The 24,776-nt window shown below is 36.2% G+C and overlaps 2 protein-coding genes across 4 annotated transcripts in view; both read right to left on the bottom strand.

Annotated features, from left to right (window-relative positions):
- Window positions 1-14,133, bottom strand: part of LOC114250212 (inactive dipeptidyl peptidase 10) — a 137,738-nt gene extending 123,605 nt beyond the window's left edge. For 2 of the 3 annotated variants that reach the window (XM_028183982.2, XM_089740499.1), the window contains exons 1-2: window positions 13,994-14,133; window positions 7,937-8,147 (exon numbers count right to left, since the gene is read on the bottom strand). The gene's annotated coding sequence lies outside the window, so the exon portion shown is untranslated. Of the gene's footprint in view, window positions 1-7,936; window positions 8,148-13,993 lie in introns of those variants that run through there. The other variant, XM_089740498.1, reaches the window with a different exon arrangement.
- Window positions 14,134-19,340: 5,207 nt separating this feature from the next.
- On the bottom strand, window positions 19,341-22,342 carry LOC114250210 (peroxisomal N(1)-acetyl-spermine/spermidine oxidase). The gene is made up of 3 exons (XM_028183980.2): window positions 22,044-22,342; window positions 21,759-21,962; window positions 19,341-20,667 (listed from the first exon to the last, which is right to left on the bottom strand). The coding sequence occupies exons 1-3, from the start codon at window positions 22,229-22,231 to the stop codon at window positions 19,341-19,343; spliced, it is 1,719 nt and encodes a 572-aa protein (XP_028039781.2). The 5' UTR covers window positions 22,232-22,342.
- Window positions 22,343-24,776: the final 2,434 nt, after the last annotated feature.

Genomic DNA, 24,776 nt, shown 5'->3' with positions numbered 1-24,776 from the left:
ACCGAATCATGAAATTCCGTAACAAAAAAACCTAACACCCCACACTCCGCCTACCATGTAGCTCGCGTTCAACACATTCACACGTTGCGCTTGTGTAGTGTTTGTGAATAAGCGCGTGGCGTGACGTTACACTGCATGCGCATCATGAAAAGTCTGCCCATCTCTCCCTCGCGCGGTCTAGCTTATGAGTGTGAAGGGGACAGTTAAGGTTTTGCTTTTATTAATGTTTAATATAGCGTGGTCTTGTTTTATTATTGTTTTAATATTAAATTATTATTGTCTAATTATAATTGTATAAGTTGACAAAAAATGCTATGCAATAGCGGCAATTCCCGAGTGCCACACGTTTTTTTATATTAAATTTATCATATATTTATTTACTTAATTATCTTAGGTGGAAATTGAAACACTTCATACATAATCATTACTTATATTCATTTAGTATTTGCATATTTATATAGCAACCCAATGATTCCAAAATTGGTTGAATTAGGTTGATAAGTTATTTAGAAAAGCTCCTCATATCTACAGGAAGTATTCCGTAAATCGATATTGATTATTAAATTCTAATATTAACTTTATAATAAACTACAAAACGTAGAAAAAACTGCGTACAGTATCAATACACTTATTATTTTTTTATATTTCGCGGCTAAATTTATTCTATTCTATTTAATTAATCGAGCTCACATAGACATCACAATGCATATCCAGCCCGGAGGTAAGCGCCCTCAGACATGAAGTCTGCTTATATGAGGCTTGAGTAGCGGCTGTCCTAACAGGAATAGGCAGGAGGGTGGAACATACACATTCTCATTCATTACTGGTGGTAGGCTCTCTTGTGAGTCCGCACGGGTAGGTACCACCACCCCGCTTATTTCTGCCGTGAAGCAGTAATGCGTTTCGGTTGAAAGGGTGGGGCAGCCGTTGTAACTACACTGAGAGCTTAGAACTTATATCTCAAGGTGGGTTAGATTATGTGGGGGATTAGTTAGATGTCTATGGGCTCTATTAACCACTTAACACTAGGTAGGCTGTGAGCTCGTCCACCCATCTAAACAATAAAAAAAAAACTGGCTCAAAATTAATACCAGTCGAAATAATTAATAAACTACATACATACATACCAATAACATGGCATAAACAAGTATTAAATACAACAATAATATATGTACAAAAACGTTTTGAATAAAGCGATTTAAAACATAAATTATCATTTAAATTTCGAGCTTTAAAATTCATGAATAGAATCGAGGTAATCACTGCGAAACGACCACAAAACGTCGGATCCTGGCTACATGTGGCCCGTTCGGACACGTATAATGGAAATTACGTTCCATTTCCGTTCCCTGATTGAAGCCTGCTGCCGCGCCTACCTTCCCGAACTTTAGCTTATACAATCGTAACAATATTATATCAATGGAACACTACAATTGAAACGGGAAAAAATGTAGTCTTTGATCGTCTTCTGATCCATCGTTATTCGTCTTCTGTCAAATTTATTCCGCGCCATGAATGTTAAAAGATTATAAGCTGTTTTGAATTTAGAGGGCCGCGTTTGTATAATATAAATGTAAAAAATTAAAATTTTATGTGTATTCAAAATAAAAAAGAAAAGGAAATATGAGGCCGTTAGTGCAAAAGTGGCCTAGCACACAATTTTTCAGAATCATGCTTATAATTATGTATATTGCAATTCCTATCCATAGTTTCACCCATAGATAACAGATAGCTTTGTTCACATTATTTTTGCGCGTATTTTTGCCTACTCAAATTCAAATTCATGAAAACTTAACCCTCATTGCTCCATAATAATTATGGTAAGCTCAGGCCACTTTTGCGCTGACGGCCTCATATGTTGATGAAAAATACTTTCGATTTACATTTGTGCAATGCAATAGGACAAGACGCTAGTGTTCCACTTCTATTTGCGCTAAGCAGAGCACAAATATGTGGGTGTAAGTCTCGTGCAAAAATGTCGATGCGACAAGAACGACGGCCATGCGACATGCTCTCCCCGGATAAATAGGAATAATGCCAAATGTTTCGTGTAGACGCGCTCTTGGCGCATTTTGCGACTACACTCTACATAAATGCTTTCTGTCACCCACGTTTATAGATCGACAAGGCCTTTTATGCATGTCAGTGATATTTGTGGGAGGGCGTTACTGAGATGTCATTGTCACAAGTAGGTATTACACATTTATTTCAAAATCAAAATTTATAAAATACAGAAAATTTATAACGTCCAATATCAATTGTTTTCACGACTGAGCGTTATGATTAAAAATATGTTTACGTTCAATGCCGTATTTATTTCGAAAAGGCGGATATAAACTGTATAAGATATTTTTAAGATTGCCAAGAAATCATTTAAATTATTTCGCACTTCAAAGAACAGCGGCGGATTAGTTCCGATTTTGAATTAATTGTCAAAATTCACTATTGACAACCTTTTTATAGTTTTGTGCTAATGCTATTTGACCTCATTTATATTATTACTTATATAATAATCACTGCCTCAGCTTTATTCTGACCTAGAAAAAAAAAACTATATCTGTCATCTGTTAATTCTATTATTGTCTTATCATGCTATAACCTATTCGTCACGCCTGTCACTTTATTGGGGTTTATTTTTTGTCAGAATCTGTTTCTTTTAAGAAAAGCTTCGATTCTCACTCAGTAAAATTAATTCCATATTTCAGAACTTGTGGTTATGATATTTCAAATTATTATACTATATTACTACTATATTGTTTATACTTACTTAGCTTCGGTTTGGGTTAGGTTACACACACCGTCTTTGATATATTTCTTAAAATGCCAATAAAGTACCCTATTCGTCGTTTTTTATCATTTTGTTCGATATATGGGTGATCTAGTTCATAGCCCACCTAGTGTTAAGTGTTTACCGGGCCTTTAGATGTCACGAATTCCAATGTGAATTACAATTGACGGCATGTGAATTTAACATCCCAATTTTATAACACTTTAATATTCCGATTCTATCTGCTTATTCTTGCAATGTTTTTGTATAAAATAAAGAATAAATAGCATTCACAGAATTTTTAACTCGATAGCATGTAGGTTGTTTCCGTGGGATGAAGCGAAGTTGCCGTTATGAAATATTTATCCGAAATTCACTAAAAAAAATACAATTTATAAAATATTACTCAGTTTCATTTTGAAAACTTCAATATAATCCGTACATAAATTGATATCATATTATGGATCAGGAAATGTCTGAAAATATTTCAAACTATTTTAAAGCGATTAAAGACAGATTGTTTACAATTGTTACGGAACAGTGTATGTCGTAAAGATGTAAATCCTAATAAATGACGAGCTCAATGTTGCCAATATAATAAAATATGCGGAATATTAGCGCCTACGAATTTATTTCGAATTCAATCAAAACCTTGAATCTTAGTGGCCAACATAACACGATGAAAAGTGAATATGCCAAGACTTCTTAACGAATTCCAGATGTTGGAAATGTGAAACTAACAAAGAGAAAATCAAAAAAGTTTAAAATTCAAATTCCGAATCTATTTCGAATATCACGTTTTCGCAGTATCCAGGGATAAATATTGGATTAGTTCCGGGAGCAGGTGGCCGGTCAATGATGCAGCAACCGAGCTACGACTTTACGAGAACCATTAAGCGGAAGTGTCAACAACATAACCGTGGACGTCATTGGTTTATTGGACTAACACAATGTTCCACGGTTTCCGGATTTTCAAAGACTACATTAAATATTACATTTTTTTATTGCTTAGATGGGTGGACGAGCTCTCGGCCCACCTGGTGTTAAGTGGTTACTGGAGCCCATAGACATCTACAACGTAAATGCGCCATTCACCTTGACATATAAGTTCTAAGGTCTCAGTATAGTTACAACGGCTGTCCCACCCTTCAAACCGAAACGCATTACTGCTTCACGGCAGAAATTGGCGGGGTGCTGGTACCTACCCGCGCGTACTCACAAGACCTCCGACCACCAGTAATTTTAATCGAACTTTATTGGCTTTTAAGTTTTTGTTTTAATAGTTTTATGATTAGACGCATTTGATACAAAAACGTGTGCACAACTGCATTAACTGCAGTGATACGAAAAAAAATTAATTGCTCTCAAAATATTTAGAGAAATTAATAATTTAAAGCATGTGTTTGTGATAAATATATAGTAATTAATATATTATTGGTAATCACGCACAGTCTAAAATGTTAAAAGCATCGCAATTAATATAACGACAGTGAATAACACTAGATTAATCCGTTAATTTTGAATGCTCATTAATATTACTGATACAGCCTTTTTTGATCGCTCTAAAGCAAACGAAATTTCTTTTTGAAGTTATACTTCTTTAGGCGCGTTATGGACAATTGATGAGAGTGAAATTTTACGATGCGTGCGCTTTGTGACACAAAATTAACAGAAATGAAGTTGAAGAAAAAATGCTACCAACAAAACAGAAATGGAACCTCTGTTAGAGGCGCATGTTGGCACGCACGCCGCCCCTGTTCACTGTGTATTTATATTTATAATATTTATCCACATGCTTTGAGTTTCTACATTTAAAGCACGTGTTTTCATTTTGTTTTCATTATACAAGTGCGAATTTTATATGTACGTCTGAATTATAATCAGAAGTGATTTAAATTGAATATTTAAATCAATACTAATTAATATTAGAAAATATTTGTGAAAAAACTGTGCTCATCAACCTTCATAAGTGCTCCAATACAATTGAGGTTAACTATCCGTATATATTATTTAGTAATATAAATGAAAAAAATATTATTTAATATAATTCATACTAAATATGATTAAATTATTAACGTTAAATTTTTATTATTAATTATTTAATATTAAAAAAAAAGTATAACTTCTTACGCGCGCACATAAGTACACGCACCCTTTTATTCTATTTAAAGCTACTTTGTCAATAAACAAGAAATAACTAAGTTCAAAATTTCGTTGCGATAAATCAGATAGTTCCTATTTTAATATTATCGTTGTGTAAACAGCTGCCAACATCGCAATTTAAATTATGCTTGTTTAAAATAGAATACAGTCTGTCAGATACACTTGGATTCAATCATAAAAGGGTAGTAAAGCTTAAGAAATACATAAAATATATGTAGATGTACCTACCCGTATATTTTACTTGTACACGATTTCAATATTTTTGCCGCTCCCTGCGAATAAAGCAATGCGGACGAAAGGTTGTGTTCCTCTAAAATTATCGATTTTATTACATTTTATTATTGCTGGTAGGACCTCTTGTGAGTCCACACGGGTAGGTACCAACACCCCGCCTATATCTGCTGTGAAGCAGCAATGCGTTTCGGTTTGAAGGGTGGAGCAGTCGTTGTAACTATACTGAGACCTTAGAACTTATATCTCACGGTGGGTGGCGCATTTACGTTGTAGATGTCTATGGGCTCCAGTAACCACTTAACACTAGGTGGACTGTGAGCTCGTCCACCCAGCTAAGCAATTAAAAAAAAAAAAAAAATAATAATAAATATAAATTTGTTCTTGAAACAGGTAGATCCTCTTTAGCTGGTAACTTTTAAGATTTTCTAAAACATAAAGACTTGGAGATAACGCCGATGCTCTGACCTTATCTTCACTTGTGAAGTCGAAAGTCCCAACCATGCAACAATGACGATTTTTCGTTTGTTTTTCTAAGGCCAACTAAACCTACAGTTTGTGTTGTAGAAATCGTGCTATATAAAAAAACAAAGAAACCAAAATTAATATCTACAAGAATCATAATAAATTCATGAAACGACTTTATGTTCAAAAAAAAATCGGTTGTCTGTAAAGTCGGTTTACTGACGATAGTTGAACGTGACAACGTCATAAGAAAATACTGATGGAATGGTTTCATTTTTCAATTATCGCAATTATCGTTGCTATAAACAATTGACACCACATTCACTTTTCACTGAACTTCATACTTGACGAAAACATGTAAATGTATTATTGATATCAGCTGTCCACGCGGATGCATCGCTCACTCAAGTAGGAGAGAGACAGATGTCAAACGCTGCCGAACGCGGAGGCCAATTGTGCCTCTTTGTCGCTCGTTGCGCGCTCTCGCTTGCACTTCAAGCCTTAAATGGAACGCCTCAGAGCGAGGTAACTCCGCATGAGTCATGTTTTTTCGTGCGTGCAGCCGGCTCCATCGAATTATAAGACGTTGTCACGTCAAAAAAAACTCCATTGATTAATTACAAAATGCTTCACAATCAAGATCGGAAGTTCGATGTTACGTGAAACGAATAGACTTCGTTATAAAAACGAATTTATAAGCTTAATTATCGTGTAAATAAATTACATTTGGTACACGCTGTAAATATAATATCTGAACACTCGTGTTTAGAATAAAATAATTAACCTTTAGTAAGGCCATGGCGAATGTCGCGACTGTTGGATGACAGCCAATCTTTTAAGAAAGCGGTATTTAACTCGATCAAAGATTACCGGAAGCTATTTATAAAAAGCATAGACTAAATATATTATATTTTTAAAGTTCGATACAAAAGGTTCAGAATTGGAAACATATGTATATAAAACAGATACAAAATTTCTTTTGTATGGTAATGAGAATGCTGTTGCCAATAATTTTAGCCGTAGTAAACAGAGTTGTGACCTAGTTTTATTTAATAAAACCAACAATTCGTTATGAAGGGAATAAATATCATTGTACTGTTCTTTTTTGTTGATTTAAATTGATAAATGAGCTTATTTGGTGTCGATATGTATGCAGATTCCTCCTTGAGACATATGGTCGAGGTCTCAATTGGGTATATAGATATTTAGGAGTATACGACAAAGGGAAGATCTTCCACCGAGCCACTGAAATTGCTCGGTAGACCAACGGTCCAAATTTTATTGGTTGGAATTTGTATATATTCAAGCTTATCTTGAAAATATCGTTAACGAGATTCAAGAGATTCGAGATTTTCCAAATATCTTGTGTTCTGTGATAGCTACCCCCAACAAATATAGCGTGTCTACTATTTGTCTACGCGTCCATGCAATCTTACAAAACAGCTTACTACCAGTAATGATGATATATAAGTTACTACGATGTCGTTCCTTTATTGTAGAAGTCAATTCTACACGTACTTGCTAACTCAGGATGTTTTGTGGCCCGCAAGAATAGGTATCAGCAAAGTCTAGAGAGTAATACTCTAGAGAGACGTGTCCCGATTCAAAGAGTAGGACCCCATGATTTAAGTTGAGCGACCGCATTCAATTTCTTGCTAAGTTTCGGTAACCGCTTAAGAAAAACTGAAGCGTTTGCGAATCTACCTATCGAGAAAAGAAAGGGAAGGGTTCTCTGTTCAGAAACAACGGGAAGCATGTGGTTCCGTTATGTGCGATTGTAATTTTTTTGCCTACCTATTGCTGATAGTCTCGAGGGGTTATGCTAACTTCACCGAACGTGTGGGCAAGCTCACGGGGCTCAGCCTTGGAGACTTTGCTAATATCCGCCCTAGCAAGAGAAGCACCTCGCTGAATCTACCACCGGATGGTAATCGCGACTCACTGAGAAAATCCGGCGAGAAACCCAGTGAGTTGAATCTGTAGGTTAAGTTGCACGACTAACCCTTTTTCGCATTCGAGGGAATCACCAGACACAGTTTCCGGTACTTGAAATGCCTAAAAGGACCGATATTTGATCAGGAGGATCTGAAATGACGCTTACGATTTTCAAAAACTGTAGATATGTAATTGTTACATCAAAAAATGATTGTAAATATTTCAAACTACTGTATAGTGATTAAAGACAAAAAAAAAACATATGTTATGGACCATGTATGTCATAAAAAAATAAATCCTAATAAATGATGAGCCCAATGTTGATGAGCCACTATTCCGGAATATTACAAAATTAGAAAAAAAAAAATTACATACCTTAAATCATTGTAGTGTGATACCGAAGTCGCTGTGATGTAACCGCGCCAATGTCGAATTAAATAATCTTCACTTTAAATTTTATTATTCAGTTCACTTCACTTAATTACAGTTTTGATCAATGAACCAAGTGTTCTGATGAAGCTAGGCACTTTGAACGTTCACTTTTAAAGTCAATCAGTCTGAATTGTACATAAATCTTTGGCCGCACCTGTAAAAGAAAAATCACTTTGAAGCTCCAAGTTAAAACCTGTGTAAGAGTTTATTGACACTTTAATAAATCTATCAAGCCTTTTTTATCCTCTACATATACCAACTTTTATGGAACATTATATCGTCTCGGTCAATATTGGAATAAATCTTTAAGTCTCCGTAGTGAAAATGATTTATTTGACGCAAAGGAAATAAATACAGTGGATTAGGTTTTAAAATTGACTGAAGTGGATCACGAACTGTAGTATTTCGTTATTTATCAATCATCCTTGAATCTTTTTTCAAAACTATTACATATTCACTTAAGTTTTTTTTTTAAATCCATAAACTGAAAAAAGATGCTTGTTCTAGTAATAATAATAATAATAATTATTATTATTTATTGCTTTTCACATCAAATAAAATAAAATGAAATACAAAAAAAGAAAAGAAAAAAAAAGAGAAAAGGCAAAAGGAGGTGGCTCAGCTATTGCTGTTCAAGGTTGATAAATCGAACAGCGCTGATTTTCAGTCGCCCCCGTTTCCCTTTGGTTCTTTGCGGGAATGAAGGCTAGGTACGTGTGTACATACTTAGAATATGGTATAAATTAGTAAAATTAGTAAATTATAAAAATTTCACAAAAATCAAATTAAATGGTGAACCCGAATACAAAACATAATAAGCACACAGTAACAACACCCCGTAGGCAGCCCACAACGAAACAACAAATAAAATAAAATAAAGCACGATAATACTATTACTAATACTGGCAAGCAGCACAACATTTACACTTGTACATTAAAAACAAAACTAATAAAAAGGAAGTTTTCACAAGCAAGGATTAAACTAGTTACTATTAATACTATAAATACTATACTAAGTTTTTTTTTAAATCCATAAACTGAAAAAATATGCGTGTTCTAGTACCAACACTTTTATTGTTGTTAGTATATTGTTCTACCATTAAGCAGTCAGAAATAGATCACCGCCCAACCGTCATTGGGAACCTATTTTTATCACTCACTCTGTTCATTCAACGACAATCAATCTTTTTTTTATAGCTAACATGGGTGGATTGTGTCCTTAACTTGGTCCTGAATATTTTTTTTAGCAAAAACTGTTATAAATAAACGTTCATAATCATAAGATGAAATATAAAATACGAGTTTAATATATCTATATTATATCTATACTAATATATAAATCTACAGTGGTTTTTACGGATGTCCGTTATAACTACTGAACCATGCATCTGATTGACTTGAAACTTGGTATCCATCTAGAAAATACATATACTTAATGAATAGATTAATATTTATATGAGTGTTGGACTCCCTAATAATAATGACAATAAATAATAATGTTAATTTTAAATGCCCGGCGAAGCGGGCGAGTACATACGGCTAGTTAATATATAAATCTACAGTGGTTTTTACGGATGTTCCGTTATAACTACTGAACCATGCACCCGATTGACTTGAAACATGGCATGTAGAAAATACATGTACTTAATGAATAGGCTAATATTTATATGAGTGTTGCACTCCGTACACTAGTTGCGGGGGCGTTAATGATGAGAATCTTTGTGGGGATGAGAAACAATAATGTTAATTTTAATTGCCCAGCGAAGCGGACGGGTACAGCTAGTATTATAATATATGTACTATATGTAGCTGTAAAATAAATATTATTAGGCGGGACCTATTCCGAATTTTGCGAATCAATCTTCTTTCAACTAACTATCAAACATAATACGGAAAATTGTGGTTTCATCTTTTGTTATCTTCGTACTAATAATCTAGTTTCTGTTTGTTAGGCTCTCATTTTATAATATCAACAGCTATTACTGTTAATGAATAAAGTTACCGTAATTAAAAAATATACCAAATCTGGAGTGCGCCGTAATTTAAAATAGAAGCAAACTTTTGCACGTTGCGTCACATAAGCGTACAATTCTAGAAATACATTAGATCGAAGCGAATAGCACTAATAGAAAGTATATCTTAAGTGCACACGCGTATATCTACGATAGTCCAAATTGATCAGTTTTATTGCGAACGATAAACAATATTACAGTAGGGAACCGGTGTTTATCGTTCGGTCACTGCGGACGTGACTAAGCCAGAATTCTAAGATATAGCCCCGGCTCTGCAATCACATCCCGGTCTGCACTATCATCAGCCACAAAAGGATAGCCACTTTACGTAATAGCCTCACAATAACACATAAGAATTTGAGACTTTTTTTGCCATCAATCTTATTTGCGCAAAAAGTCGGCAGGTCCAGACGTATGATTTATCTATTTGAATATTAGTGATACAGTCGTTCACTTTATAGGCCACATAGTAACAGATTATTGTATTAAAAAGTATTTTCAGTACATTGATCATCTTATATTAAGTAACGTATGTATGTACATAGCATTCATTCGGGTGACATGTTAACGTCATATAATTTAAAATGCCTTATAGTCATAAAATGTATTGTTAGATACAGCAATAATTTTCATTAAAATGATATTTATTTATACTACTTTTTAAGCGGTAGGCAGCGGCTTAGCTCTACCCACGGCATTGCTGAAGTCCATGGGCGACGGTAACCACTCACCATCAGGTGGGCCGTGTGCTCGCCTGCCTACAAGGGCAATAAAAAAAATATTAGAAAAAAAGTTGAAATATAAATAATATATGAATTTAAAGATTTTTATACAAAGAAAAGTATAAGTAGTCGTAGCTTAATAGATAAATGACTACATTTATTTTAGACCTTAAACGAACTGTCAATAATATTCGTTGGAACTTATTTATAATCTATCACACCGAATGATATGTGCATTTTTAAAAGATGAAATGAACAAAAAATAATAATTGTATAACTTCGGTTGCAAATGAAAAGACTGCAAGGAAAATCTAATTAGCAGTTTCAACTCACCTCTGCTTCGACCAAGCAAACATACAATTTCACGCTTAGTGGTAATTTTACGTTTGGTTCCAGTTAATACAGAGTAATATTCTTGAAGTTCTATTATTTTATATTATAATTTTACTCTTTTTATTTTCTTAGTACAATATCATTATAATATTAATCGGATCGTGTTCAATGACAAAAATCTTTTATTCTTTAGATATGGTGATACATCGTTTTTAACGAAGTGCAAATTTTAATTAAACTATATATGTGTTATTATAACTACTAGAGGTCCCGCAGTAGTCGAAATTCGACTATAATTAATTGGAATTGTAAGTTTGTACACTATTAAGATTGTATTTTATACTAATTTGACAACAGACGTCAAGAACAAAAGTTTGACAATAAATAGTATGCATGCGTGTGTGCGTCAAATACATGGCATGTAGTGTGTGTAATATTTTCTTTATTGATTTAATGTATCTTTTATGCATTATTTTAAAAAAATATTAACATTATGCACTTCTTCTCTATATTCTCTATAAGTGTGGAAAATTTCATAATCCTCCGTCCGCGCAATTTTCGTAAAAAGGGATACAAAGTTTTTGCTTCGCTTATTAATATACAGATTGCTAAAAATCAAACTATGCTTTTAGATTATAAACAATATTTGAGGTCAGAGGATCCTACAATGATAACGCAATCGGTCCGGCTGGACATCAAAGGACTCGGTCACGCAAACCGACTACCTCTATCTACTACTAATAAATTCCGTCATCTCCCACGTAATAAAATTACTCTCTTTTTAATAATCTTCTCCTTCGAAAATAAGAGCTAGTAAAACTCTATTTTAACTATTCGTGGGGGAATTTGAAAGCCAGTACAAGTAACAGTACAAGTACAACCATTCCACCTATTTTAACCGCAAACAATTTAGCTTCTCTTCTAAAGAGTAGCATAGCCACCTTCTTCTTCCATATTACTGTGCACTTAATTCGGGCGATCTTAATTCCTAATTTTATATCATAGTTTATTATAACCATTAAAGAACAGACGGATTATGGGCGCGTCTTCCCATCAAGTGTCAAACAAAAATATATTCGAGGGCATTCTATAGCATATCATTTTAGTCAGGTCACGTCATATTCACGAAAGACAAGTGGATCGAGGGACAATTTTCTAACTAGCTCCGCTGCAGTCCTGGAGCAATTACACGGAATGGGGAAACTGCATCTGTTGGATTAACAAATTGTACTGACTGCCAGCGTCTCTCAAATGGAATGACAATTCGGTGACTATTACTTTCTAGGCACGTGCCTGACCAAGGTTACGATTCTATCATTTCGATACTTATATGTATGTGAAATTCCACATAAAAACCTATATTATATTATACATATTTTTACGGAACCTTAAATACATAATAAGAATTATTACCATCGAAAACACTAAGTTCAATTAAATATTTTAATGTAACTTCTTAATTACATTTCAAAATTTTATCTGAATGTTTTACGTTGACGTTTTATTGATTCACACAGTTCTCGAGCTTACATAAAGTATCAAAATTGAAGAACTTTATTAATTTAAATGCAGTATTTTCAACAACGGCAATGCTGAGAAATCCTTATTTCGATTATATGATAAAATTAACAAATGTGCCTTCTATTTAATTCATGGAGTTTATCATCATCATCATCAGCCCACAGTCTACGTCCAGTGCTGGACAGAGGTCTCTCTCAACCTAGGCCGCTGAGAACGGTGTTTGACTTTCCTCATCCATTTCTTACCGGTCACCCTTCGCAAGTCAAGTCGACTTTAAAACATTTAATGACATCTACCTGATTTTACGAAATTACTTAATCTGCTAGATTATTAATATCTTAAAAGTTCGCATATTGAATTATAAATTCAAGATGAAATTCTTGTAATCATCACTCGCAGAGTAATGCGCTTCGAATAGTAAATATCCGTAGGTGTTTTATGACGTCTTATTTGATCTTATTAGATGTTTATTATAAACTCCGAGCGATATTTGCTTTTATTGTTCATTAACTCATAAACTTTAAAACGTATTTAATGAAAAACAACATCAATCTCAGAGATATTACGACTGGGTCTTAATACACGAATAGTTAGGTTTTAGATTCGGAAATTTATATTAAATGAAATTACATATATCATTTTTTATTGATTTTTTTTTTCAAGACTACTGTAGGTACATTAAACTTACAATTCAATACATTTTTTTATTAACACTTCAAATAAATTAAAAGCTGAAATTAAGTTAGTGCGACTTAGGTGCAAATGAACAGCTTTCCAAGTTGCCTCGACGAGTTTAAATAGACAAAGAACGGTAATGTGAAGCTTTATCAAATTTTTGGTTTAAAGAAACACATAAGAAACATGTTAAATATCTATGCGTGCCATTAATTGGAAAGCTTTCTAATAACATGTTCCCGATATTTGTAAAATATTTTGTTTCTGTAATATGTATGCCATCAACACTTGGCATCTGTCCAGTGCTTTGGCTCTTTTCTTCGTCGTGGCAACTCCAAGGAGATAAAATAGAGCGTCACTAGGTCTCTGAAGACAGTATTAAATTATATTTCCCTATCATTCGAATTTGACGAATTCTCACAATTAATTTTAACACTTTTGTACTCATCGACGAAATACATATTTCTGGGTTCAGACATTACCCAGCATACGCATGCCTGTTTCTACTTTTAAAAAATCACACTAAATCGAGAATACTTTTCCGGGGAATTTGCCCTAAACGAAGACTCATAGAAAAATATTACTGAACTAACACCTCGTTGCTCTAACCGGGTTTCGTACTTAGGGAAACTAAAAATTTAAGCCGATCCGTGGTCAAAATTATGATCCCGATGAAATTATGAATGAAACATGCACGTGAGAGGGCGTTTGGGGCAAAGTATCGTCACGTCGCGTACCTGATGACAAGTTCGCGAACGCAGCGTTGCAGCGATGCACCAAAAGAGCGCAAGGCGACACGAGCCGCCCGCTTGCTTCCGAGCGACTGGCGCCCGGGCCGCGCCGTGCCCGCCCCTCCCGCACCACGCACCGCCTGCACCGGCACCACGCACTGTCCGCACGACTCCACACGGCGGCCTCCCTCGCGCCTCGCTCGGCGAGCACGATGCGGCCTTACGCACCCCGCGAATATCGATGTCTTCTGTCGGGAGATGTATCGCGCGGGATGGACTACAGCGGGGGAGCGAGCACGCACCGCGCGGCGCGGGGCGCAGTCCTGCGCGCTGCGTCACGCATCTATCTCGACGATTTCTTGCGTGCTCCCGCAGCCCGTCATCTGCAGAGCAGCGATCTACTCTTTGGACTGACTGGCCAGACGGCGTGTTGCGCGCCTTCTGGAACTAAAATAGGTAAAATGATATTGAAATTATGATTTGTTGATTTGATGAAAAAAAAACAAAAATGAATAAAATTATGAAGAAAAAAATTATCAGCGAGCAGCGATCTACTTTCTTTTTGGACTGACTGGTTAGATGGCGTGTTGCGCACTTTCTATGACTTAAATAGGTAAAATAACATAGAAATTATGATTTTTTGATTCAATGAAAAAAACAAAATTGAATGTAATTATGAAATTTACACAACAAATTACGCTCGAGCATAAAAAGCATATTTTTATTAAAACTATTTCACAATGTTCGCTCTAATAAGACAAAAAAAAATCAGTGAAAGGACAGAATATTTTATAATAAAATCAGTCATCTTTAGCTTGACTGATGGTCAAGAAGTCCCAGAACAATCAAGTAAAGTTTGTAACGACGTATTACCTTATAAATCTTTACTATAATGTATTGTATTCAATGCCATGTAATAGATTAATTAACATCAAGGTCACTATTCTATTCTATCGTAAAACGTGTATTCCAAATTATAGAGTAGTTTACCCGTTGTGTACCAATGTTTTTTTTTTTTATTTTATGATTGAAGGATTACTGGTGGCCCGGAGGCCTTTCCAGTTTCACCAGGACAGGTGGGCGAGCAAAGGCTCAGCCAGGAGGGGTGGGATTTGCTAACAGCTACCCGAGCGCCTCCGAAGGAGACCTAACAACTCAAGAGTAGCTGCTTCGCGAATGAATCTACTACCGGATCGGAATCGCGACCCGCTGAGAAGATCCGGCGAGAAACTCAGCGAGCTGATTCATGGGTTAGGTTGCACGGCGAACTCTTTGTCGAGTTCGACGAGTACGGTTACCGAGGTCCCTAAGCCTGCTCCTAGAGCTGAAGGCGTCTAGTGCAAACGTTATTGGATCTGAGGGATCCGTAAGGACGTGTCTAGGGCGTCGACGGTGACTGGCTCCTGCATGATCAGGATTCGGGGAGTAGTCAGCGGCGGCTACGATAAGGCGATTATCATGACGCATAGCCTTATCGAAGTACCGTTCCGACGCTGACTTCATGTATTTCTGGATAGATTCGAGGCCCAGGTCGTCGTGTAGGTCAACGTTCCTCACGAACCACGGAGCTCCGACGGCTAACCTGCAAAAGCGGGATTGTAGAGATTGAAGGGTGTCTATGTGTGTGCGGGCCGCGTGAGCGAACACCACACTCGCGTAAGTCATGACGGGGTGTACCAATGTATGAATAATAGGACCATCCACATAACAAATCAAGTGAATACGATTACAGTTTACTTCTAAATTCAACTGATTAACTCAATGTCTAGATTATCTATGTATTTAAATATAAAAAAGAGGAATTAACGGAAGTTTGAATTTGGCAAGGTTGAACAAATTGCCGTTTAGTTTTTTTTTAACCAAAAATAATGCATTTGTTACTTGTCAGTATTCGCAAACTATAGGTCAGTTAAGCATAAAAATATTTATTGTTTTTGGAAGCTCATAATGGCCCTGCAATTTTTTAATTTTTTTATTTGATTATTTAGGTGACTTAAGAATAATTAGAATTAATATGAGTATATTCTTCTATAAGATATTCTTGTTTTGTCACGTTAATGTTAAAAATCGCGTATTTTACCACCAAAATAATCTAATAAAAAAATTGCGGGGCCATTGTGAGCTTCCAAAAACGATAAATATTTTTATGCTTAACTTAGCAAATAACTATTTGCTTCTCGTTTATTATAAGTTTCGATTGATAATGAAGTTTTTATTTTTTTTAATGAAATCTTTATACTCGAAATATTTAAAAATAACGAAATATTTGTCTGATTTATTATACTTCATTTTTATTTTTTTCTGAAAAGTCAGTTAAATTATCATTCGTTCTTGTGTAGAAGAACGGCCGATATCAATCACCGTTCAAATAGATTCAAGCGAATCCTACCTAGTCCTGGTCATTATGTATTTACTATGGCTATCAATTTATCTATACTAATATTATAAAGAGGAAAGATTTGTTTGTTTGTTTGTTTCGAATAGGCTCCGAAACTACTGGACCGATTTGAAAAATTCTTTTTCCATTAGAAGCCGACATTGTCCCTGATGAACATAGGCTACTTTTTTTAATATTTTTTTTTGGTTTCATGTGTGTTTTAATGATTCCGAAGCGAAGCGAGGGCGGGTCGCTAGTGTATTCATATTTTGATCACCTCGCTGGTCGAATAGTAAGAGACCTTGCCCTGCACCAAGAGAGTTCTGTTTCTTTGTGAAAGATATTTGATATTTGACGTTTCGGTATATAAGTGGTACTTTTTCTTATTTCGTCTAGGTTTTCGGCACCTTTAAAAAACGCTTAAAGTCCGAGTTTGGCGCCATTAAATGTGGAGCGTTTGTTTTACTTTAATAAATTTAAAAGACAGAATCATTATTTTCCAAAAACCTATAACGCAAAATATTCTGAATAGAAGAGTGTGTATCTTCATATATTCAAACCATAGTATCATTATTTCTTAAAAACCTTTAACACAAAATATACTGAATAAAAAAATGTGTTGTTTCAATCGAATACTTATATCTCGAGGTGGGTGGCGCATTTACGTTGTAGATGTCTATGGGCTCCAGTAACCACTTAACACCAGGTGGGCTGTGAGCTCGTCCATCCATCGTCGTCGTCGTGGCCTAAAGGATAAGAAGTCCGGTGCATTCGTATCGAGCGATGCACCGGTGTTCGAATCCCGCAGGCGGGTACCAATTTTTCTAATGAAATACGTACTTAACATATGTTCACAATTGACTTCCATGGTGAAGGTATAACATCGTGCAATAAAAATCAAATCTGCAAAATTATAATTTGTGTAATTACTGGTGGTAGGACCTCTTGTGAGTCCGCACCACCGCCCCGCCTATTTCTGCCGTGAAGCAGTAATGTGTTTCGGTTTGAAGGGTGGGGCAGCCGTTGTGACTATACTGAGACCTTAGAACTAACTAGTCAGGTCATAAGTACATTGTCACACAGTAAAAACTTTTCTTTTAGAATGCTGGCCCCAAAAAAGTTTATTGAATTCGAATTTCGAATTGTTCATGAAAATAAAAAAGTATACTTTTAGAAATTTTACTCATTTTTAAATATGGAGTGGACGCTTAAAGAAGACCGTGTTGCAGTTATTGCGTTGCATCGTTGCGGTTACGCGCCAATTCAAATTTTTAACATACTGAAAAATTTTAATATAACCAAAAGATTCGTTTATCGTACCATCAAACGATACAATGAAGACTCTAGTGTAGATGACAGGTCAAGAAGTGGTCGCCCTCGGTCTGTTAGGACTCCAGCAGTGATAAAAGCTGTGAAGGCGCGAATTCAAAGAAATCCCAAACGTAAGCAGAAACTGTTGGCCTTTCAGATAGGGTTAAGCAGAACCATGGTGAAAAGGGCGTTAAATGAAGACTTAGGGCTTCGGGCATATCGAAGAAAAACAGGACATCGTTTGAATGCTCGTCTAATGGACCTGAGACTGAAGAGATGCCGCGCTTTGTTGAAGCGGTACGCGGGAAAAAAAATCGAGAAATTCTTTTTTCGGATGAAAAAATTTTTACCGTAGAAGAGAGCTACAACAAACAAAATGATAAGGTGTACGCACACAGTAGTGAAAAAGCGAGCAACCGTATTCCGCGTGTCCAACGAGGTCATTTTCCATCCTCGCTCATGGTATGGTTGGGAGTTTCTTATTGGGGCTTAACAGAGGTACATTTTTGTGAGAAAGGTGTAAAAACGAATGCAGTTGTGTATCAAAATACAGTCCTGATGAACCTTGTGGAATCTGTTTCTCATACCATGTTCAATAACAGGCACTGGGTATTCCAACAAGATTCGGCGCCAGCTCATAGAGCGAAGAGCACACAAGACTGGCTGGCGGCGCGTGAAATCGACTTCATCCGGCACGAAGACTGGCCCTCCTCCAGTCCAGATTTGAATCCGTTAGATTACAAGATATGGCAACACTTGGAGGAAAAGGCGTGCTCAAAGTCTCATCCCAATTTGGAGTCACTCAAGACATCCTTGATTAAGGCAGCCACCGATATTGACATGGACCTCGTTCGTGTTGCGATAGACGACTGGCCGCGCAGATTGAAGGCCTGTATTCAAAATCACGGAGGTCATTTTGAATAAACTTTAGTGTCATAAGAATCTATGTTTTGTTAAGTTAATTTTGGTATATGAATGGTTATATAATGAATAAACTTGTTTCAATTATTTTACATTAAACATGTGACAGAATTTATGACCTGACATATCTCAAGGTGTGTGGCGCATTTGCGTTGTGGATGTCTGTGGGCTCCAGTAACCGCTTAACACCCCGTTGGGCTGTGAGCTCGTCCACACACCTAAGCAATAAAAAAAAAATCTAAGCAACAAAAAAAAAACTTAAAAATATGTGTAACTAATGGTTTTATCGATATTGTAGTTCAACGATATGGTGCCTGCCTCTCTTCAATTCCCTGATTGAGCCTATACCAGTATTCTTCTTATTTTTACAGTAAGTCACAAACGTGATCCATGAAATGTTCCAAGTTATGATGTTTAAGAAGGATATCACAATCATCACTAGCTCACAAAATTTTATTTATTCAAATTTTACTGCTCAGTTACAGTATGACAACACCAAAATAATGAAGAATGTCATTTCAGTTTCCAAACTAACACCAGGAAGTCCGACAGAACTTGCGCCGAGATAAGTTAGCAGAATACCAGATGAAAATGAAAGAGCAAATTGTGATGCAACGTAAAACTTTGTATTGCAAACTGTAAGTTGTTTCACATTTTATGCCAAACAAAAACATTTGAAATTTTTAAGGCTCGATCCAAAGCTCATTTGGATTTCGAAATCGAGTCTTTCGGGGTATTTAGTTTTTATTTTGATTTTGGTGCAACAAATGGCAGCGGCGGCCCTTTGAACTGTAAGGTTAATTGAATGATTCTTTCAGCTTCTCTTATTCCACTGAGTCTGGCGCCCGATACAGTAGCATAGTGACCAGGTACGGTTGCTTCTCCGGCGAATAAAAGAATTGGGGGAACCGGCTCACTTGGTCCTGGAAGTGGACATGCCAAAGCTCGTTGTGCTTGACCATCAGAAGATGTATTTTCGTAAGAGTACGCTCCGCAAAAGAAGGGATCGGATGTCCAATGTGACCTCAAAATAGTCACTGGATAAGGTATACAGTCGTACCCTGTGGAGTATCGCAAAACATCAGTGACCCCTTCTGCCACGTCTTTATCGCAAAGACCCTCCATCATCATTGCTTCTTGGCCTACGACCCAAACACACAATACGTGTTTACTATTCGGCACAACTTCTATAGCTGTTATACCTCGTGTCCAGTCGCAACGATAACACAATTCCTTACAACAGTATTTAAAGTTTAGGTTTCCCTTGTGCCAGAACCAAAATGGACGACAATATTCCATGTAGATTTTGTTGCAGTACCCGAATCCCAGACAACGCATCGCATCTATTTTAGATGCAGGTAAAGCAGGACAGAACAATCTATTTGAGTTTGAAAAAAGAACGCCCAAGGAAACAGTAATAATTACGTAATCGGCAGGAAATTCTTCTCCATCGGTTGTGTAAACGGTGGCTCTGAATCCAGATTTTTGTGATGTACCCCAATAAATACAATTTACTGGTTTGCAATATCTAATCGCTCCTTCTGGTATTTGACGTAAAATTGGAGCGAGAATTCCGACCAAACCTAACGGCACCCGAACTTCTCCACCGGGCATATTCATGAAGCAACCCAAATGATCGGCGCACAACATTGCTGTATCATCGCCACATCTCGCGTTAAGCATGTGGGCGAGGCCAAACATTATTCGAGCCGCGTCATGCTGCTGATCGTCGGGATACTCATGCAATTCTTGCTGAATTCTCAAACTCATAAAATTAATGAGAGACCCTTGTTGTTTATTGCCGCCAAGGCAGTAAATGCTTGCTGCTTCTTGTTCTATTTGTCGAAATTTATAATAAGAAGTCACAGTAGGCGGATACGCCATTTTACCGGTAACGATGCGATTGAATAAGCCTCGAGTGTGCTCCGTGCCAGGGACTCCGGCTCGAGGAGGGCTTTCAGTAGCGGACATCATATAAATTGGATGAGTGCAACAATTATCCGGTTTCCAGTGCGATCCAAGTTCAGCAACAATATCTCCAATCCAACACGAATGGATACGGCCTCCGGGCCTAGAAAGCATTATAGTTTCAATTATTGTGATTAAATACCAATGATATATGTATGTGTTTACTAACTTGCAAGTTTAATAGTCGTATTTGATAGTCGTCGATAGTCGTGGTTAACTGTGTGCCTCACAATGAAAAGGATGCAGGTTCTAAGCTGCTTTGTTGTGGGCTTAATGTGAAGTGCGTTCATAAGTGCATAACGTGGGATCACAGTACGGATTAGACGCGGCTGAAGCGGCGGGCGAGATGCAGAGCGTACGCATTGTCATAATGCGCCACAAGCGTGTAGATGTATTCCAGGTATTGCAAACGGTGGACTAGGTTCTTTATATTCATCATGAGATATAATTTACACGTAAAAAATCTGCCAATTCTACTATTAACTTATCACCACTGCATGACTGACTTAGATTCAATTGATCTAATATATTCGTTAAAATTTACCATCGTAATACAACAAATTCTTAGCATAAGTCAAATGACAAAATCGACCTGGTTAAATACACCTGCCAACCGCGCATTCGTTCGCTTGTTGCCTAGACTCGTCTTGTGACCGCAACGCGCTATTAAGAACGTTTCAAAACAAGGACCATCAACTCGCTTAAGTCTATCACTTTAAATGCCCAACTAAATAAATACACTATGAACACGAACGGCATTATAGGAATTATATTTCGCGCGTACTGTGGACCCAGCCTTTAAGTTGAGAACTACTCGGTACTCCGCAACTATGTATAACTAATACTAATGCTATAAAAACTGAGACTTAGAAGTTCTATTTCAAGGTGGGTGGCGGCATTTAGGTTTTTGATGTTTATTAGCTGCGGAACCGTAATAGTGTGAGGGGTTAGCTCGTTTACTCAACTTAGCAATAAAAGGAAATGATATTGATATTATTAATAGTATACGCGACGATTGTATTCATATTACAATCTTTTCTATTTCTGCTATAAATTATCCGTGCATTTCCCATTCAATTGATACTTCAATCTAATATCTCAAAGCGATTAGTTCGCGCCCGTTCGTTATGTGCCGTATACATAAGCAAATATTTACTGGCACTTATAACCAGTATTTATTTAATAAATATTTACCTTTCGTATGCTTCAAGCACGACAATGTTGTTGATGCCTCGTTGAGAGAGCCTCGCGGCAGCTGAAAGCCCAGCCATGCCAGCACCCACGATAACCACTCGTGGTTCTGGGTAACATTTCTCTGGGTCGCAAGCTTGCACTGCACAAATGCCCCTATCTTCCAAATTCGGCCCACACTCTACTATCGCCGAACTTTCTGAATACCTTAGATAAGATTTGAAAATTTTAGTTATATATTTATGAATGAAATTCAAATTTCTATGTCATGTTTCTGAGGTAACTCACAACCGCCGTATTGTTTTTGGACATTTTCGTAGAAATTTACAAATAACTCTTCCTAGTTTCATATGTAAACTATATTTATCACGGTAAAATTTCGAAAAAAAAAACCCTGATATGTTTTTAGTTAGAACTATTGTTATATTGTCACAATATGAAGTGTCAAAATGCAGGTGTCTTTCTTCACAGAACATAATTCTTGATAACTACGTCAAATGATGGAAAAAGGACTTATGTTACGGTTGATTTCGTGTATTTACTGATAGCTCCTGTTTGGAGGGGTGCAGTCTTCGATTGATGAAATTAGATTTATTTAACTATTTGGAAATTCAAATATATCTAGACATTGAATTATTTCAATTTTACATCACAATCACCTGAGATCCAAACGAATTGGATTAACAGAAATTTAGAAATCACAAAATATTAAAACAATTGAGATTAGTTTATCAGCTAACCAACAACAACTATTCTTTTATTTCATTTTATTTTTTTATTTACTAAATTTTCTGCATCGCGGTATACATTTGGAAAAAATAACGTCAAGAGTTTCTTTACGATTATTTTCAGTAACACCACAACACTATAGCATTCTAAATCGATAGTAAAGTTTAAATTTAAAAGCACTCGTAATTTACAGGCTATAAAAGCTTAATTGTTTAAAGCATTATTAAAATCGCTTTTACGAATTTACGTAAACTGCTCAACGAATATTCCAGTTCCAGTTTCGTGGACGCGAAGCCACGAACGACAGTCGTCGAGAACTGTAAGTATTCGGGGCGTCGGAAATGATATAATAATAAAAAATGCTAGATTAAACCGTAAAAGTAGTTTTAATTATAATTACGACCCACAAAACAGAACAAAATGAATAAAACATTTTAATTTCTTTTGTGCCGTAACTGCTTTTGTAATATAATTAGCCGTACTCGTCCGCTTCGCTGGGCATTTAAAATTAACATTATTATTTATTGTCATTATTATTCGGGAGTCCAACACTCATATAAATATTAGCCTATCCATTAAGTACATATATTTTCTACATGGATACCAAGTTTCAAGTCAATCGGATGCACGGTTCAGTAGTTATAACGGAACATCCGTAAAAAAAACTGTAGATTTATATATTAGTATAGATTATCTAACAAGATTATAAAATGTCATATAGATTATTTAATTCTGTTCTCTTGGTTATGGAGACGTAATGTACATTATTAGCTTGAGGCATTACATTGTGGTCTTAATGCGTTGGAATAACTTTACTACCTACCCATTAAAATAAAGAATACATACTCGTAATCTCTGCAGATATATAGAAAAATTTGTTGCAAGGTGGATGGCGCATTTTACGTTGTAGATGTCTACGGGTTTCAGTAACCACTTAACACCAGGTGGGCTATAAGCTTGTCCACCTATCCAAGCAATAAAAAAATAAAAAAAAGACTAGAAAAATAAAATTAAATACGAATTACTAAATCGTTGGGTAATCATCGGGAAAGCGGGCTATACTATCAAGCAGACAGCTATACTAATTAACAAAGCAGAATTGTTCGGAAGCGTTGCGGCGCCATTTAATTCTGTGTTTGTTTTGCTTCTCTAATTAGGGGCAGAGTTCAAGTTAGATTTCTTTCATGAATCTGGAATTTATTGTTTACAAGTACTTACGTAATAACTTTTAATCTTAAGATTTATTATTTTTATTGTAGATTGTTGATGGTTATTTTAGTGTAACGATTTTTTTTATTTTATTGCTGGTGTTAAGTGGCTACCGGAGCCTATTGACATCTACAACGTAAATGCTGCCACCTACCTGAGTTCTAAGGTATCCGTATAGTTACAACGGCTGCCCCACCCTTTAAACCGAAACGCGTTACTGCAGAAATAGGCAGCGTGGTGATACCTACCCGTGCGGACTCATAAGACGTCCTAACACCATTACTTTAGGCAACTTAATATTCGGATGGCCGTAGATGATTAGCCCAGTATTAGGGGACTGGATATGTCGCAGTGCATTAAAAAGTGCAGTGCAGTAGAACACGGTTGGTTTGCGAGGTATATACGCTGGATCGGAGCTGGGGCAACCGCATAGCCCCGTCACTGAACATACGAATTGGAGATGGTGATGTATACGCTTGCGGTCGGCCTCACACACGAGTGGGGGGGGGTCAATTTATGGCGCTATACTATTCTTCACCTGTTTCCTGAAAAGCAGCTATTTTCTCAAAACCCAACAAAAAAGGATCTCAATTCCTAGTTACGGTGTCTTGTTATTTTTTGAACAAACATAACTCATAATCCACATTAATCGATGTGATTGTCGTAACGCATAGACGTCAGTCACTACACAGAAGCCGTCACTCACTTATGGCGGGGCGGGGATCTAAATTAAAAAAATATATTAAATCATTTACATACTATTTGATGAATAATTTTCTTTCGTTTGATGTTTGTCATCGCTATCTTATCTTATTTATTTATTTATTTAACGATTTTCATAAAATTTAGTATACAAGGGATTTCGGGGGCGATAAATCGATCTAGTTACGATTTATTTTCAGAAAATGTTTTATTCGTGTTTTCAATAATCAACTCTTCCAGACATCTATTGGCGAATAATAATAATATTTTTCTTAATTGAGGGCAACTAACCCCTTTAAAGACAACAAGATGGCTTTATAAAAAAAAAAAAAAACGAGCAAAGCTCGGTCATCATGTAGTTCATAATTAAACCCACACTAG

This window comes from Bombyx mandarina, chromosome 04 (genome assembly GCF_030267445.1).
Source record: "Bombyx mandarina strain Sakado chromosome 04, ASM3026744v2".
Lineage (NCBI taxonomy): Eukaryota > Metazoa > Arthropoda > Insecta > Lepidoptera > Bombycidae > Bombyx > Bombyx mandarina.
Note: the sequence above shows the minus strand (reverse complement) of the source record. Positions and strands in the feature narration are given on the sequence as shown.